The 18012-nt window shown below is 41.6% G+C and overlaps 1 protein-coding gene across 21 annotated transcripts in view; it reads right to left on the bottom strand.

Moving 5' to 3' along the window:
• The window catches only part of TENM3 (teneurin transmembrane protein 3), a 1446905-nt gene that overhangs the window by 310082 nt on the left and 1118811 nt on the right, over nucleotides 1-18012 (bottom strand). For all 21 annotated transcript variants that reach the window (XM_075421787.1, XM_075421794.1, XM_075421795.1 and 18 more), the window contains one exon: nucleotides 16859-17161. In XM_075421787.1, coding sequence (XP_075277902.1) covers nucleotides 16859-17090 — 232 coding nt within the window. In that variant the 5' untranslated portion in view covers nucleotides 17091-17161. The remainder of the gene's footprint in view (nucleotides 1-16858; nucleotides 17162-18012) is intronic.

Raw genomic sequence — 18012 nt, 5'->3', positions numbered from 1 at the left:
TGCTCCTGGGTAAGAAAAAAATGTAACAGAACCTGGAAACTAAGAAAAGCCAATTCACCACATGAAAGGATTAAAAATAAATGATAAACTTTTTTTTTTTTTTTTTTTTTTTCCAAATTTTTCAAAGCATGAAAGCAGTAACGAGGCATTTGTCAGGATTATATTTCCATCCTGGTTAGAGGCCAAAGTAACAGGCTCTTTTCCCTGTACATCACCAATGTGGCCATCGAAAAACTACAAGGGAATCAAACTCACTTGGTCTTTACTGGGTCTCTCTGCCTTGCTTGAATGCACAAACACACACCAACAGGAACACGGCCACCTGTTATCTGCAAGGACTAGAGTCAAGTTGTCCTTTTTTGTGTCTACATATTTTGAGAAACATTTTAGGCTTTCCCTGCTGAAGCAGAGTCTGTGCGTTTTAAACAAACTTTCTGCCTCTGTTTTGGGGCAGAGCAAGAGACATAAGTGAATCCCAAATGATTGTATTAATAAATTAGCTGTAATAAACTTGTGACACTTCAATAACTTAAAGTATCTAAATTATGCGACACTCAAAAATGACTGCCTTTTTAATAGCTGTGTCCTGATCCTACTTTTATGTCTGTAGATTTAAGACATTTTATGATATATAGACACTTGGCAAGCTCATCTGCATACTTATACCCATAATGTTTTTCCACCCTAGCCCACAGTTATTTCATAGCTCTAGGAACAAATCAGAACACACATTCAATTTTTTAATCTGACAGGCATCCTAATTTCTCCAAAATTAGTCATTTAACATTAAAATGTGATAATTAAAGCTTATGAACAACAAGAACAGAATCCTGTCAATCAGAAAGTAATACAATTGCAGAAATGTGAATCCAGAAGTGTAAATAATTCCTGAAATATTAACAGTTAATGCCCTGAACATTGACTCGTTTCAAGTGAGCCAGTTAATTATTTTATTGCTGCGGTCACATGAAGTAGTCGCTACAAGTTTCTTCTCAGTCAGAACCATAAATGAATTCTGACAGTGACTTTTCTAAATAATGAAAATCATTTATTACAATTAGGTACAAATCAAACTGTGCTTATTATGCAGCTATGAATACATACTTGAATGAAAATACAGCTGGGGCGGTAAATATAAAAGGAGTAAGCCTATCTATGGCTACGTCTGAACAGTGTGAAGAGTGTAAGAACAGGGGATTACCACGGACACTGATAGTATCTTCTCATTTTTTCAAGCTGCCATGCCATGTGAATTTTCAGGTTTTGTGAGTTGAAACTAATCAGAGAAGCAAACAGGCCAAACAAACCGCCCAGTGGTAACAGGGTCAGAGCTGAAAGTAGCAAAGTGTCTAAAACGCTTATCATTTTGCAGTTTGGTAAATATATGCTAAGGGTGACAGTCTAGAAGACTGGTTTCATGTGTTTGGTACATTATCACGTGAATCTATATTTTCAAACTGTTGCTTAAAGTCAGGACCAAGTACAGGAGAAGCCCCTGTGCACACGTGTACGTGTCCAGGCGCACCTACACACACACGAGGTGGCTAAGCTGTACACAGAGCTGTACCTGCAGCATCGCACTGGTTGCACTGAGAAGCAGAATGGAAAGAGGTATTTTTGACCAGAGACAAGGTTACTTGCGCCGGGAACAAAACTGCTGTTGACTTCGGCGCTACGAGGTGTTCTGCCTACGGACCCGGCCACCTCACAGTGCTTAGATCTGGAGGCGAGGAAGGATGCGGACAGACACGGATGCTGCCTCCAGGGCAACCATCAGACCAGCTGCAGCAGGCGAGCATCACAACCCTGCAGCCCCTCGGCCAGCTGCAGTCCCTCCACTGCAAAAAGGACCTCTTTGCACTCAGAGAATCAACTCAGGGAGACATCTGTGCAGACACATACATTTAAAGAGACTATTCTTCCTCCCACCCACCTCACCTCCCTTTTTCTTTTCCTCTTAAGCAAATTATTATTCTTAAGAGAAACTACTTCAGGGACTATACAGCAGCACCCTCCATGACCACTTTCCAAGACACTCAGTCTCAGGCAAAACATACCACATGCCATCTTTTAACAGATTTTAAATTTTACTTTAAGTTTACAACAGCCTAGCTCCATGCAAAATATTTTCTTCCACCCCCCCCACCCAAGAATGGTAAGAAAACCAAAATGGCTTGTCACAGGGCCAAAACAGAAAAGAGGGGCAGGTCTGCACGTTGTTCTCTCCTCACATTCAATGTATTAGAGCTTTTCACTACAGTGAGATGTTTTACAGCACAGCCCAGAAATGTTGCAACAGCTTTAGAAACATCAGGCTAAATCATCTCCTGAATCAAAGCTTTCCTAAGAGCTTTCCTAAGAGGATTGTACTCCCTGAAATTTGCCTACACAAATGAAAAAAAACCCACAAACAACACAAAACCCAAACCAAAAAGGTAACATGGAACAATAGATACTTGTGTAGGAATTTATGTCCCACAGGAAATCATACATACATGTGTTGTGGTTTAACCCCAGCCTGCAACTAAGCACCTGACAGGAGAATGGGGGAAAAGTAAAAACTCGTGAACTGAGATAAAGACAGTTTAATAGGAAAGCAAAGGAAGAGATAATAATAATGATAGTAATAATAATATGTATGCAAAACAAGTGATGCACAAACGTAATTGCTCGCCACCCAATGAACGACACCCACCCTGCCCCTGAGCAGCAATCGCTGCCCCTGGGCCAGCTCCCGCAGGTCATATACTGGGCACGATGTCATACGGCCTGGAATATCCCTCCGGCCAGCTGGGGTCAGGTGTCCCCACCGCATCCCCTCCCACCTTCTGTGCATCTGGCAGGCCAGGGAAGCGAGAGAAGCTGAAAAGTCCCGGACTGCCCAGCAACGACTAACAACATCAGTAAGTTATCGACATTATTTTCATCCCAAACCCAAAACACAGCACTACGCCAGCTACCAGGAAGAAAATTCACTCTCTCCCAGCCAAAACCAGGATACTATGATACAAAAATCTGACACCATCTTAAGATTCCTGAAAAACAAAAACACGAAGTCTTCCAGGATCCAGAGGAAGCTGAAGACGGCTGGGACGCAGACCCACGGGGCAGCAGAACAGCTGGAGGCTTTTACCTAACAATGAATAATACTACAGAATAAAAATAGAACTTGCAAAGGAGGCTGTAGGAACTCAGTGGGAAAAAAGAGTCTGAAGAGAGGATGTTCTCCTTCTTGTGTTCTGAGAGTTTCTAATTAACCTTTCCAGAATTACTTCAATGTGAGGGATTTAATCATCGGTTCCTTACACTACGCACACATTTGCAATTTCTCCCACTGACAGTAAGTGTCTCAACAGTTCTTAAAAGACTTAAAAACAACTTGGCGATTGTAATGAACTAATTCCAGAGAAGAAAATGTAGATACAGAATAAACAGACAGGCATAATCTTCTGTATTTTTTTCCCTTTCCTTTAAAAAAGTATGAAGTGTAAACTAGAAAAAAATTAGACGTGTTTCAAGGAGTTCTGGAGACACAGGGTTATGGACCATTTAGAATGATGTATTATGAAGTTAGGTTTTAAAAACTGACAATAATGCTGTTTACTACCACTCTAGCACTAGATACTTCATTTCTCTTGCTTAGGAGTATCAATTTATGGGTAGTGTAAGGAATGCTGACACCTTCCATTTGTGCAGTCAAGAACAAAATTAATGTAATAACTCTAAAATAACTTTCAGGAGCTTGTGCAGCAATCGCTGTTAAAAACACAGCATTTGCCAACAGTAACCATACGTAGCTACCTGTCATGTTGCAACCACTTTCTGTGTAAGCCATGATCCACATACAATTGGCATACCTCCTTAACTACATTAGTTAAATACATACAAAAAAGTACAGCAACATAACTTTAATATATGTATGTTAATATATATAATTTTTTTTTTTTAATTCTCTGCCAGAATCCCACAGGTTACATGGTCCAGAAATGTAAATATTATTTTTTCAGTTTAATCAAATACAGCATATAAGCAAGTTTGATGAAGTTTGCAGAAATTAACTATTTTTTATGAAGTCAGAAGTTAACAGCTGAAATGAAATGGAAACCTGCTGCACTTATGCCATGTTTGTTTCCCTGGCCTAAACTGGGAAGTTATTCAAAGACACCCATAATAACTTAAACTTCAAGTTGGAAATGTTATCTGTGGAAACGTGTTTTTGAAGAGCACTACTAAACAAAAGAAAAGGCCCCGCAATTCTTCAGTTGTCACTCCTCGCTCTAAGTTGGATCCATACCAAATCATACACACAGATATTCTCTTAAAAAACATGAAAAGGGCAAAGAAACCAACAGATGGAATGAATAAAAAAATGTCGAACAGAGAATTTGTCAGCATCTCCAGACATCAGCACTATTCTTAGTAATTAATTAACCACTGAAAAGTCAGCAAGTCAGGTATCAGCAACAACAGACTATACGGGAAAAGAGGGAAAGAAGAAAAAACACTGAAAAGCACCCAAAGCATCTGCCTAGTTGGCATAAGAACACATCCACACCCCCACCTTTTAAACCAAAGGAATTAGTTCAAGTGCCTTTGCTGACTTTGGTTTTGTCATAACAGGACAGACACAGCACCAAAAAGGCAGAGGTCCCAAACTCATCCAAGTCCATACTCAAAATTCTGTTTAGTTTGACTCTTGCTTACGTTTCTGATGAAGTTTCATGTCATGTCTGCTGCCTCTGCATCCTTCATTACTTGTTAGTCCCCTTTGTAACCTATTCTTCCGTTGTATCTCACTGCCTTCTGTCTGCGTGTAACACCTTTGTGCTATTTAAAAATCAGGCACATTTTCCCTATAATCACTCTGTGATAATGCACGACAAAAGTACTTACACTGAAGTCAGAAAAACTGTGGAACAGCTGAAGCTATACAGATACAAAACAATGATCATGGTCCTTAGGAGAACCAATCTTCTCCCTTACAGTTCCTCGATGCCCTACTTAATCCTGACTATTTATTTTTTTAATTGTTATTTATTTAGAAAGCAAATGAGGAAAAACATTTTTCTCATGTTTTTGTTTTCTGTCTGCGGACTACTGCATACAAACATGTCCTGATAACACAATGCTTATCATATAAGCAGCACTGATGCCAAAGCGTTACTGCAAGGACCGTGCTGTTTTCTGCTATTTAGATATGGGAAATGTACTTATTTCCTTTTGTATCTATGTTTAAACGCTATGCAGACAGCACCGGTGTCCTATCTGCAGCTTCTTATCTGGAGCTGGTTCTCGACACCTCTGGAACGCCTTCTGTAGAGCAGAAGGCAGCACACAGCTGCACCACATCTTTGAAATGCTTCATCGTTTCTGTATGACCAAGAGTTCAAGACTACTGACCTGACTGAACAGTACCTTGCCTTCCTAACCCATACACGTGCCAACTATGAAGGAATAGCTCTGTTAACTGCAAATTAGCTGGCCTGTTCACTTTACTAATTCCTGAAAATACGGAGTTCAATTATGTGCTAGTCAAAAATGCAAAAAGGAGCTTCTCTGTATGTAACAGTAGGCAGCAAACCTGTCCCTTCTGTTCTCAGGGCACTAGCTAGTCACCCACTGAGAACATCAGGTAGATGTCATCTTCCTAGATGATCTAAGCAGAGCTGGACTGGTTTAGCAAAAATTCCACGCAGACCTACAGGAACTTAAACATCATTTTCTTTGAAGTGTCAATTCTAGCTGGTTTCTTAAGGAAAAAAATATGTAACTTCTTTGTAAATCAAATTTTTTTTCTATTTACTGGGACAAATACAGTGTGGCACACTTAGAAATGTGGTCCTTTGTAAAGAAAGATCTTGAGAGGAAGGATATAGAATTGGAATTAAATGTACAGTAGGATAACAGATTCTCTGGAAATGAAAGGACAAAGATTTATAAAAGAAAACAGCAAAACAGAAGCCTTGGATGCTCTATAAAACTCTGATAAGAAGTGTACAAATGCTGTCTCCAGAAGTCAGAATGTTAGGTGGGTAGCATACAATTATACAAAAGAGAGAACGAGCAATAGATGCGATACCATCCATTCCATCACACAAACTTCACAGTATATTTACTAAACAGGAGTTTTCTAAGCTGTACTTGCAGAGTTGTGTTTGCTAGGATGCAAGAAATTGCAGTGAAGACTGACAAGTAATGAGCCTTGCCTATATTAACATTTTGTTTTCCCGATTTGGCATAGTATTTTGTTGCTATTACTTCAGCCTGATTTTCTCTTTTGTTTCTGTGAAAATTATCTGTGAAATTTAAGCCATCCTAATCCGCTGTATCACATTTTCCTCCTATTTTTAATTCTTATGTTTTGCTCTTCACTCATCACAACCTTCTTCCTTGTCACCTCTTAATCTCTTTCTTGACCTTTCCGCTCTATTCACTTTTCCATCTTAACCTCCTTTTCTTGTCATTATCTGATTTAGAGTGGAGCTGTGAGATTCGTATGAAAGACAGTTGCTCCTCCAATATATCCAGTAAACTACATAATAACAAACAGCATTAAATTATACTAAATCTTAGCAACTGAGCAGATAATTTTCAAGTGCTTGTTATTCTAAGCAGACATTAACTACACAGTTCTGCCATTCGTTACAGGCTTTCAAAAGCTTATAAAGAGCTAAGTCATGGTCTCTGTGACTTCTGCAAGAGTTAGTGCCAGATGCTGTTAGTTCTGAGCTGCACTTTCTGTGCCACTGTTGATAGAAGATCTTTATGTAAGACTCAAAATCAGAGTCCATTCTAAAAAAACCACAAAACACCCAAAACCACACTTCTTGCTTTGTAGGAAATAAAGTACTTCAAACCTGGTATTTAAACCAGCCATGCACTTTTACCAGCATTAAACTATAGAATCGTAAGACGACACTGATTGAAATGCTAGCCTGGAAAAGTTTTTATTTTAAGAAATAGAGCAGAACCAATGCGAATGAAACACAATATCTTCCTGCCACTGGTTTTTCAAATTACAGTTCAAACATGCAGACTCTTCCGTGCAGTATGGGGACTTGTAATTTTATTCCCTGTTAGGCTCGAGGGTGGCAGGGGATCCTCACTACTAATCCGCAGACCAGAACATAAGAAGCACTTCTTATTCCAGTATAAGGATAAAGGACTGTTCATCAAGGCCTTCTAAGTTACCACAGAGTAAGATTAAAGTCAGCTGAAGATTATTGCACAATTTCACAATTCAAAGCTTCAAGCCACGGCATCAGCAATCGTGTTCCAGTAAATGATTTAATAATTTGAACATTATGGTTCCAAATTTGGGGATTTTATACAAAAATCTGGTTTTATGACTACGATTACATAACATACAGACTAAATTAAGAGAAACTAACACAGCTGTCCAGATCATGGGCTGCAAGGGGGAAGAAAAAAAAAAAGGATTCTGTGGATTTAAAAAAGAAGTATGACCCCATGAGCAGCAAGGAACACAAAGTCTTGATCATGACCAGAATGACGCGATAGAGCTTTTAGGCCTCCATCGTAATCTTTGGATCCTGGGACCAAATCATCGTTATCTCAGCATCCATTTATTACAAAACACAAATAAAGCCTAAATTTGATAGATGTGAAGAAAATACGACCCAAGGGTAAGCGACGTAGAGATGATGGATACCCAGTCTGCAGAGAGCCTAAACCACAGACCTGATGGGTACGAACTGCCACGTTAAGGTCAGGACGATGCTAATGACATGGCATACAGCTCGACATGGGGAAAGGCGGTGAGGAGGAAGGGGGCAGCATGAAGAGAAGCACGCAAAATAGAGCTCAGGGCCACTGCTATTCCTCCCTACGGGGAGGAGAGAAAACTCGACCATTATTCCCGCCCTCCCGTGAGGGAAAGGCACGCCTGCCACCACAAGCGAGCGGATAGACCCACAGAGGGATATGTGCCTCAGCATGGTAGAAACCTTGATTAGTTCAACAGGCTCTGAACTGGTATAAGGAAAAAACCCAAACAGGCTTCTTCAGAGTAGCCTACGCATTTCTATTTGTAGGATTGCATGAACAAGTATCCCACGTGCGTGGGAATCAGCTCTGCAACGCATGGACAGAAAGAGGCGCGCAGCCCATCGCTGTAGGCAAGTGTAAGGAACAACGGAGAATACAGACCCAGGGATTTCTGCAGCAAGGAAACCCTCTTTTACTTCCCCTCTCTCTCACACTTCCCGTCACAGCCCCCCAAAAGGGCTCCCATTCTGTAAACCTCCATAACAAATGTAGTATAGCATTGTCTTAATTTAGATTTTCTAGCACAATGTCCATGATGCTGAAGACAAGAAAGGATTTATGACTTGGACTTCTTTACGGCACTGCAAAGCAAACAAGCAGAAACACAAAACTTCAGGCAAACGTGTTTCCATGGCTCTGCCATCTCCCTCTTTTGGCTTTAATACACTCAGTAACGCCGAGTACTGGCTCTCAAGCCAGTAAGTTGTGACATTTTACAAACTAATTTCAGAAAGTATCGAGGAACTTTCTCAGGAATCATTCCTATTTTCCATCTCTGCTTCGCTTACCACATTTGTTACCAGTGATGGAGTAAGCAATCCCTCACAGCCCAGCCTACAGCAGCCCTGGCTCTCAGCCCTAAGCACCAAGTGAACGGACGGGACAGACGGGACCCTTCTGCCTCTTTCATCCCTCCCCGCACCCCATCTCTAACCGCACACTTTTCCAGCTTTATTCTCTCAGTAGATGTTAACATGCTGAAGTCACCTTTCATAGTCGTGCATGTGATCCATTTCTGTCCCCAGCCCTCACTTTAGTTTTTATCAGGAACAGGAGCAGCCCATACATCTCAGCATATGAGCTAGGTAAAGCTGCAAGAGCAATCACAGGCCCTCTACAGCATCTTCCTTTCCATGACGCCAAAAGTCCTTGTGAAGGCCCCTTGCTCACCTTATAAATCCTTAATCATTATGATCAAGAACTTCATTCCCTTATTTTGCAACTAGACTAGTCAAAGACAAGGTTTTATTCGGTGGACCAAGGCTGTGTAGAAATGCCTGATCCAGCAGTCTACTGCCAATAACCAAGGTTGATTTTTCCCTGGAGAATCACAACTGCCCTTTGTCTCCAGATCCACAGCTCATCTACACAGACCACGACCCACAAGGGGCCAATTTCAACTAGACGAATACCTTAGAGCAAGTGTGCGTATCACTGGGTGTGAGCTAAATATACTCCTAATCAAAGTGAAATGTTTTTCTTAGTACCACTCCGTAGCTAATAGAATAACTTTAAAAGTCAACAGATCCTTATCACCTGGAACCTGAAAACCAATTAACTTCTTATTGTTGCTTTAAGAAGTAACCAGTATAGCAATGAAAGATGATAATATTACTTAGCACTTACAGCGCTTTTCATCTTCAAAGCATTTTGCAAACATAAACTAATTAATCTTCCCAACATGCCTGTGAGGTGGGTAAGTATTATTATTCCTGTATTACAGAGGGGAAAAAAACCACCTCTGGCAGAGGTTATGTGGTTAGCTCAAGGCCACAAAATAATCCAGAACGTACCGGCACTGTATGCTGCTTAGAGAAGTACTCAAATCGCGTGGATACTGCAGGTGGCCGTGTTTTTGCATAATAAAAAAGTACCTGTCACAATGACAATCAGGACATATCTTGCACTGCAGCCAGCAACATAAAACATGAATTCTAATATCTGCCTCAGATTTTGAGAGACGGCGATTGCCATGTCACTGAATGGTGATTAATTTGCTCATCGGGAGCTCACAAAGTCACTTATATATCATTTCATACCTTCTTGTAAATAATCTGCAGAGCAGGCTGATTCAGTTCTATTGAGAACCACTTGCCTACTCAATAGTCACAATCAGCTCATCAATAAGGCACAGGGAGGGGAAGGTAAAAAATGGTCTTACATATCCATCCTTCCACTGCTCCAGACAGGTGAGTTTAAAGGACTCCAGCTTTAGGCTGAAAAACGTGACCATTTAAATGCTTTAATCCTACAGTTGACATTTATGGTGACTAAAAAGATTAATTATTTTGCTACCCAAATAACTCATTTTGAGCAGCTAGTATTTAAAAGCAATAGACTTTGGAGTCATTACGTCAGGACAGAAGTTGAAATTAATGTTTCAGGTTTCTGAAGTCTTAAAAATGTATCCCTGACAGTGTTTAATACCTTAAATGTAAAATAAAATTGTCAAAGCATATATATCACCATTTCAGGTCCCCTCTTTTGCTGAATGGTGAGATTCTTCTAGCACCTAAATCTCATTGTCACGGGGGTGGCAGCTGAACGACAGCTACGATACATCTGCACGGTGTAATGTACTGTACACGGCTTCGCTTTCCAGCAACCTAGTACCAGCGATCCGGCATATTGTGAAGGAAAGAAATTACATTCCTTTGCTTGTTTGGCAAGCTCGGCCCCTCTTTTTGCAGCTCCAATGAGTTATTAGGGCATTTAATCTAATTTAGGCACTCCATTATTCTAGAAGAGTAAAGTTACAACACCATGCATACAAGTACTTTCTCTTCCAAAACTGAAAGGGTTAACATGAAAATAAATTGATATTGAGGCTTGGCTGACAATTAATTTCTCTGACTGATAAACCTGGTGAACTCATTCTCACTGCCACCTAGAAAGACCAAATAACTTTACCTGCAGACTAAACCATAGCTGACCCAAACTTTCAAAAAGCAAAAATTTAACAAAACCTCCACTACCTCATCAGGTCTTCTAATAGTAAAAGGTGTCCTGCAGCTCAGCTTTTCAATTCACACAGTTCCCAAACAGTGCTGTGATTATTCTGTACGAAAACATGAACATGGGCAAATCTGCAGCGCACCCTGCCACCGGTGCTCGTGGGTCAGCCTCCCGCTCCTTGGCAAAAACTCCCTGGCGCGATACGTGGATCGCTCTGTAGGGTCACCACACTGTCCTGCAACAACAAAATTCTTTGAAACGGAGCAATGAGACTTTAAGAGGTATTGCATACTCCTCTCTTCCCTTTAATATGTATCTGATGGTGAAAAAAATGCAGTTTTTGCACGCCTGTATTTTTCTACTATCTCCATGCACCCGTATAAAAAGTTTTTCAGTTCTTGGGAGTCCAGGTTTGATTCATGATGCCCCTCAAATTATTTTCATATTGTTATACTGTTACTTTCCATAATTTTTTTCAAATGCAATTTTTAAAACCACTGCTTTCAATATTTCTCCAATCCTTCCCTCCCACTCTGCAGTCATCTCACACTTGCAGACATTTTGGCACAGCAGTCTCCTATGCACATGGTATCAGTTCACAATCGCAGTTTAATTTTGTAATCACAGGAATTTCTCTCTGTACAACAGAGAGACTCAACTTAATACAGTCAGCTTTAATCCTGAATTCAGCAAGATACTTGGGCAAATACAAGCATCTAGGTTGCTGAATTCACTTAGGGAAGTTGTACATTTAAAACAGGCTGCTCATTATAGCTGGATACTTCAAAGAGTTAAGAAAATAGGTGTCTTCTTCCTCCCTAACACATAAACAGTAAACAATCTATCATCACACCCTGGAGAGTAAATAGTCTTTCATCGTGCTTCATCCATTGCCAAGGATGAGGTTAGGTATCTTCTCAAATATCACAGAATCATAGAAAGTTTTGGGTTGGAAGGGACCTCTAGAGGTCATCCAGTCCAACCCCCCCACAGCAAGCAGGGACACCACTAACTAGATCAGGTTGCTCAGAGCCCTGTCCAACCTGGTCTTGAATGTTTCCAGGTATGGGGCCTCCACTACCTCTCTGGGCAACCCGTTCCTGTGTTTCACAACCCTCATTGTAAAGAATTTCTTGCTTATATCTAGCCTAAACCTACCCTGTTTTAGTTTAAAACCATTACCCCTCGTCCTGTCACTGCTGTCTCTACTAAAAAGATTGTCCTCATCTTTCCTATAGGCTCCCTTTAAATACTGAAAGGCTGCAATCAGGTCTCCCCGCAGCCTTTTCTTCTCCAGCCTGAACAAGCCCAACTCTCTCAGCCTGTCCTCATAGGAGAGGTGCTCCAGCCCTCGGATCATTTTTGTAGCCCTCCTTTGGACCCGCTCCAACAGTTCCATGTCCTTCTTGTGCTGAGGGCTCCAGAGCTGAACGCAGTACTCCAGGTGAGGTCTCACCAGAGCAGAGTAGAGGGGCAGAATCACCTCTCTCGACCTGCTGGCCACGCTTGTCTTGATGCAGCCCAGGACACGGTTGGCCCTCTGGGCTGCCAGCGCACATTGCCGGCTCATGCCCAGCCTTTTGTCTGTCAGTACCCCCAAGTCCCTCTCAGCAGAGCTGCTCTCGATCCTTTCAGCCCCCAGCCTGTATTGGTACCGGGGATTACCCCGACCCAGGTGTAGGACCTTGCACTTGGCCTTGTTGAACCTCATGAGGTTCACACAGGCCCACCTCTCCAGCTTGTCCAGGTCCCTCTGGATGGAGGGAACAGCACCGGTCCCAGTATGGACCCCTGAGGGACGCCATAATATGCAACATAAAATTGAGTATCTATCTTAAAAATACTTAAAAAAAACCCCAAACCTCATGGTCTTCATTTACATGGCTAAGCGCTGAGTTTAATTATTCACAGGCTTACCAATTTTTTTTAATCTTACATGGGGATTAACAACAAAGTGAAAATAAATAACCAAATTAGAAGTTCTAAAAATAGTAGGCTAAATAATCCTCATCTGAAGAGTTTAAAAACAAAACCAGTCTTGCAAGAGACAAAGGGGCTTGAGAAGAAGGGAAGGAGACCACAGTAGGTCGTATCTCTGCTTGATGGTAACTGAAAGCAGGTTGCCTAGATGAAGTTACAACATCCAAAACAAGCATACCCACTCTTCTGGTCTTGTCAACTGGGTTTCAAAATTAACAAGATAATCCCAGTTATATAATAATTTCATAATAAAATATTTTGCTGTATGTTTTAAATGCTGTTTTTAGAACTCCAGTGACAACTTTATGCATTTTCTATTTATGCAATTCATCTCAAGCAACAGAAATTCAGCAGATGAGGAATAAGATTTTGTGACTGGAACTGACAATTGGAGAACCTCCTCTCCGCAAGTAAGGATCTCCTGGGATAAAGCCACCACCAAACAAGGCACACCTATCTCCTATGGCAGCACCCCTTTCTAAATCCCTACCATGGGATTCTGGGAAGCAGGGAGCACAAAGACGTGTATTGAGACAACTCAAGAAGAAGAGGTGGGAAAGTTCTGATCCATTAGCAGAAAGCTTTGAAGGGCTTTACTCCAAAATATCAGCCACATAAACACACTGGCATTTTAAAACTGTGCCACATTTCAGAGACTCAAGAAACCCATGTAACTGCTCCTGTAGCTTTCCAGTGAACATTGGAAACAATATTTTTTACACAGTCTCGGCAAAAAGAATGAAACATTGGTCATGATGAATTTTAAAATTTAATTTCCAATTAAAAGTACTAATTAAAACTTATCTTTTTTGCTAATAGATTTATTTCCTGTTGATTTAGCAAGCTAGAATGTAATTAGACTGTCAACAAAGACACATATCTGCACTCTATTTCTAGACAGAGGGAAAAAAAATAAATACAGTGGAGTGTGTTTTATATATTCTTTTAAAACCTCTGGAGTGACCTGGAACACCTTTTCCACAAAATGCTTCCAATGCCAGAAGCAGTAAATTCTCTCAGTCAAAGATGAATCAAAGGAACACACTACCCAAGACTGCAAAACAAGCCCTTTATAGCCTGACCCCACCAAACCAGCAGGTAGTCCCCAAAGGTGTTAAACCAGCACACATTAGACGAAGGCGATATTGCCATACAAGAAGAACTGAATCACAGAATCACAGAATGGTCGGGGTTGGAAGGGACCTCTGTGGGTCATCTAGTCCAACCCCCCTGCCGAAGCAGGGTCACCTACAGTAGGCTGCACAGGACCTTGTCCAGGTGGGTCTTGAATATCTCCAGAGAAGGAGACTCCACAACCTCCCTGGGCAGCCTGTTCCAGTGCTCCGTCACCCTCAGAGGGAAGAAGTTCTTCCTCATGTTCAGACGGAACTTCCTGTGCCTCAGTTTGTGCCCATTGCCCCTTGTCCTGTCACTGGGCACCACTGAAAAGAGCTTGGCCCCATCCTCCTGACACCCACCCTTCAGATATTTGTAGGCATTTATAAGGTCCCCTCGCAGCCTTCTCTTCTTCAGGCTGAACAAGCCCAGTTCCCTCAACCTCTCCTCGTAGGAGAGATGCTCCAGTCCCCTCACCATCCTTGTAGCCCTCCGCTGGACTCTCTCCAGTAGCTCTTCATCTTTCTTGAACTGGGGAGCCCAGAACTGGACACAGTACTCCAGATGAGGCCTCACCAGGGCAGTGTAGAGGGGAAGGAGAACCTCCCTCGTCCTGCTGGCCACACTCTTCTTGATGCACCCCAGGATCCCATTGGCTTTCTTGGCAGCCAGGGCACACTGCTGGCTCATGGTCAACCTGTCATCCACCAGGACACCCAGGTCCCTCTCCGCAGAGCTGCTCTCCAGCAGGTCCACCCCAAGCCTGTACTGGTGCATGAGGTTGTTCCTCCCCAGGTGCAGGACCCTGCATTTGCCTTTGTTGAACCTCATCAGGTTCCTCTCTGCCCAGCTTTCCAGCCTATCCAGGTCACGCTGAATGGCAGCACAGCCTTCTGGTGTGTCTACCACACCTCCCAGTTTGGTGTCGTCAGCAAACTTGCTGAGGGTACATTCTAACTCTTCATCCAGGTCGTTGATGAAGACTGGGCCCAGTACTGACCCCTGGGGGACACCACTTGTCACCAGCCTCCAACTAGACTCAGCGCCGCTGATGACAACCCTCTGAGTTCTGCCATTCAGCCAGTTCTCAATCCACTTCACCGACCACTCATCCAGCCCACACTTCCTCAGCTTCCCTAGGAGGATATCATGGGAGACTGTGTCGAAAAAGGTCAATGAGGAAAATCAAACAGGCACAGGTGACAGTGCTGAGACCACTGAAAGGTGAAGATGACGCTACACATCCCAGACTGCCATTTTAGGCCTATAGATGTGTAATTTATTGCACACTGGGCAATAAGTATTAGCTAAATATTATGTGTTTTTCCAAAGACGATGAAGTGGAAAAAAACCCCAAGCCCCAGTGCACCATCATATGTGACCTATCAGGCTACATAACTTCAATTTTGTTACTGCTTAGAGGTGCTTTCCAACCTTAATGACTCTATGATTCTATGATTTAAAAAGAATAGCACTCTATTCAGGCAATAGTTTATGAATTCATTAAATAAATGGTGCCTATTTTGATATAATTTTGTCACTAGTACTAAGCAAGTGTCTACAGTACAGGTCTTACAAAATTTCCTCTTGATTTTGCCTCGTTAAAGTAATGACATCAAGGTGACCGATGACTTAAAAACTAGAAAATAGTGATGACCTAAAGTTTCAACACATCACAGAAACCTTAAAAATACACAGCAGAAAGCAGATAGACTACAGCAGCAGCAAGCCTCACTTACACGAGCCTAAGAGAAATATTTTTATTTCCCTTGCAAACATTCATAGGCAAAAAAGTCAACACCATCTGCCCAGTTCTAATTCCAATGTAAAGTTATTCCACTTGGAACAAAGAAAAACCACGAATGGGGAGAATATTTTCAAACATTTCTAAAATTAAAACTAAGGACTTCCTCACAAGTAGGAAGCTTTCTTTTTCTACCTCTACATCTATTCCCGTTTCCTCATAAAACAGAAGAAGCTCTAGACAGAAGACTGAGGCGTAGGTTCGCACAGCTCTCGGCCTAGCTTTAGCCTTTTAGATAGCTGAGCTGCTGTACTCCACAATTTCATAAATTTTCCCCTTCTCTCCTTATATTAAGTAGTTTAGTTTTGGAAATGTAGAAATGCCAATTCCAGAGACTACAATTTTGAATCCAGAAGTGACACAGAAGTGCTTAACCCTAACTGGAGACAAGTGCAACCTCCCAGAATCACTGAGGTCCAGAGGGACCTCTTGAAGTCACCTAGTCCAAACCCTCTGCTCAAGTACGGTCAGCTACAGCAAGTTGCCCAAGACCATATCCAGTCAGGATTTGAGCATCTCCATGGATATTTAGATCTCTCATGTCTCTCCAGTCCTCGACTCAGAAATTCAACAGTGAGCTCTAGCAACCTGTTGGTATCCGGTCAGATATCATAGATATCCACAAAAAAAAAAAAAAAATCCCACAACAAACCCAAATGTATTAATCACAAACTAATTAGCCTTACTTACTGTACATGCTCTGTTACTGCCCTCGCGAGCGAAAAGATACCGGCACTAAGCTAAGGCACTATTTGTAGGCTCACCCACACATACGGCATTTCCTTAAAACTGTTCCTAGGGCTTGGCCCTCTAGGAACTGTTGTATTTGTTTATTTTGATTAATTTTGAAGCTCTTTACATTTTAGGTATATTGGGGTGGCAGACTTTTGGGCAATCTGGTAATGAGTTGAATTTATGCTGGGGGTCTAGTTTTTAAACTGTAAGGCCTGAATACTTCACACTTGAGTCTACCCCGTTGTCACTGACCCATCGTCCTACATGGGCCACTCAACTTTCCTGTGCATCATGTATTCTTTATTTCAAAGATGGTGCACGACGCTTTCCCATCTTTGTAAAACATTCAGGGAGATACAAGTGAAGTGTACTATGTGTGCAGAGTATTACTGGTCTAATAACATACTCTTCCCGCAGCAAGCATGCCTTGTTACTTGGTACTAACGAGTTACACACTCTGAATTAAAACATCTTGCCTACCTTGTCTGGTATACTCATCTGCTTCTCTGTGGACCAAGTCTTTTACCCGGTTTCCATACAGCAACCTAGAGGAATCATGATCAAAAGCTTTCAAGGTTTCACTGGAGCTGTAAGACTTCTGCGTAGGCACTCGGCACTCCTCATTTTCTGCGGAAGAATTTGTATAGCGCCGTTCCTTGTCCCGCCTGCTCTTTGTCAGGGAGCAGTAAGGCCTACGTTCCTTCACATCCATACTTCATTCCTTCTCTGCGCACATCAGTCCAGCTTATGGGGAAGTCTTCTCTACATTCAGTTTACATTCACCTATAACAAAATGAGAAAGACAACCGCTGATGTGTTACAACGCTCTCTAATTGCTGGGATTGCTTCCTAACCGTCTGAAAGAGAAAGGTGTGATCAACGATGGGCGAGATGCGCTTCTGTAACGTTTGCAAGACTTCCCAGAGTTTCATGCACGAGCTACCATGATCAAAAAAAATTAGCAAAGAAATTGTTGTGAACGACAACCCAATACTTCTCATTTCTATACAACAGATTACAAGATCAAAATCAGACTGAGAACTGGGTGGAAAAACGCAGCTTTTCAGCTGTAAAAACCTGTTCATCACCTAAAGTCTCTCTGTAGGTATGTTCTTTTTTCTCTTTTTCTGAGAAGGATGCATGCTTTAATGGCAAGTCTGACTTCCTTCTGCTTGTCAGAAACTTCTGGTTTTAACGTCTGTGTTTTATATACAGACTTCTACAACTTCTTATTGTCATTTCTATTCTAGGAAAATTGCTCTCATCAAGAACATATACACGTAATTTCACAGCAAGCTACAAAAACACTATAGGTGATACGCAGAAAGACTTCTCCAAGGCAGTATATTCCACTTAACTTTAGCTAGAAAGCAAGCAACTAGCTGATCTGTAAATGACAGTGAGAAATATTTTTTTTCCTTCCCTCAAGATTTTAGGGAATATTACAGTAATAATCTTATTTCTATTACTATTTAGTCTTCTTTACTGTTTCATTCCACTTCGTTTTCAAAACAAGGCTTCTGAGTTTCATCTCTTGGGTCCTGCACACTGAACTACAACATCTACCTTTCTGACAGAGTAAGAAATAGTTCGGAAATTTTTCCTGTGTTTTTTAAAGAAAAATGCTACGATGA

This window comes from Opisthocomus hoazin, chromosome 5 (genome assembly GCF_030867145.1).
Source record: "Opisthocomus hoazin isolate bOpiHoa1 chromosome 5, bOpiHoa1.hap1, whole genome shotgun sequence".
Taxonomy (NCBI): domain Eukaryota; kingdom Metazoa; phylum Chordata; class Aves; order Opisthocomiformes; family Opisthocomidae; genus Opisthocomus; species Opisthocomus hoazin.
This window is presented reverse-complemented; position numbering and strand designations above follow the sequence as displayed.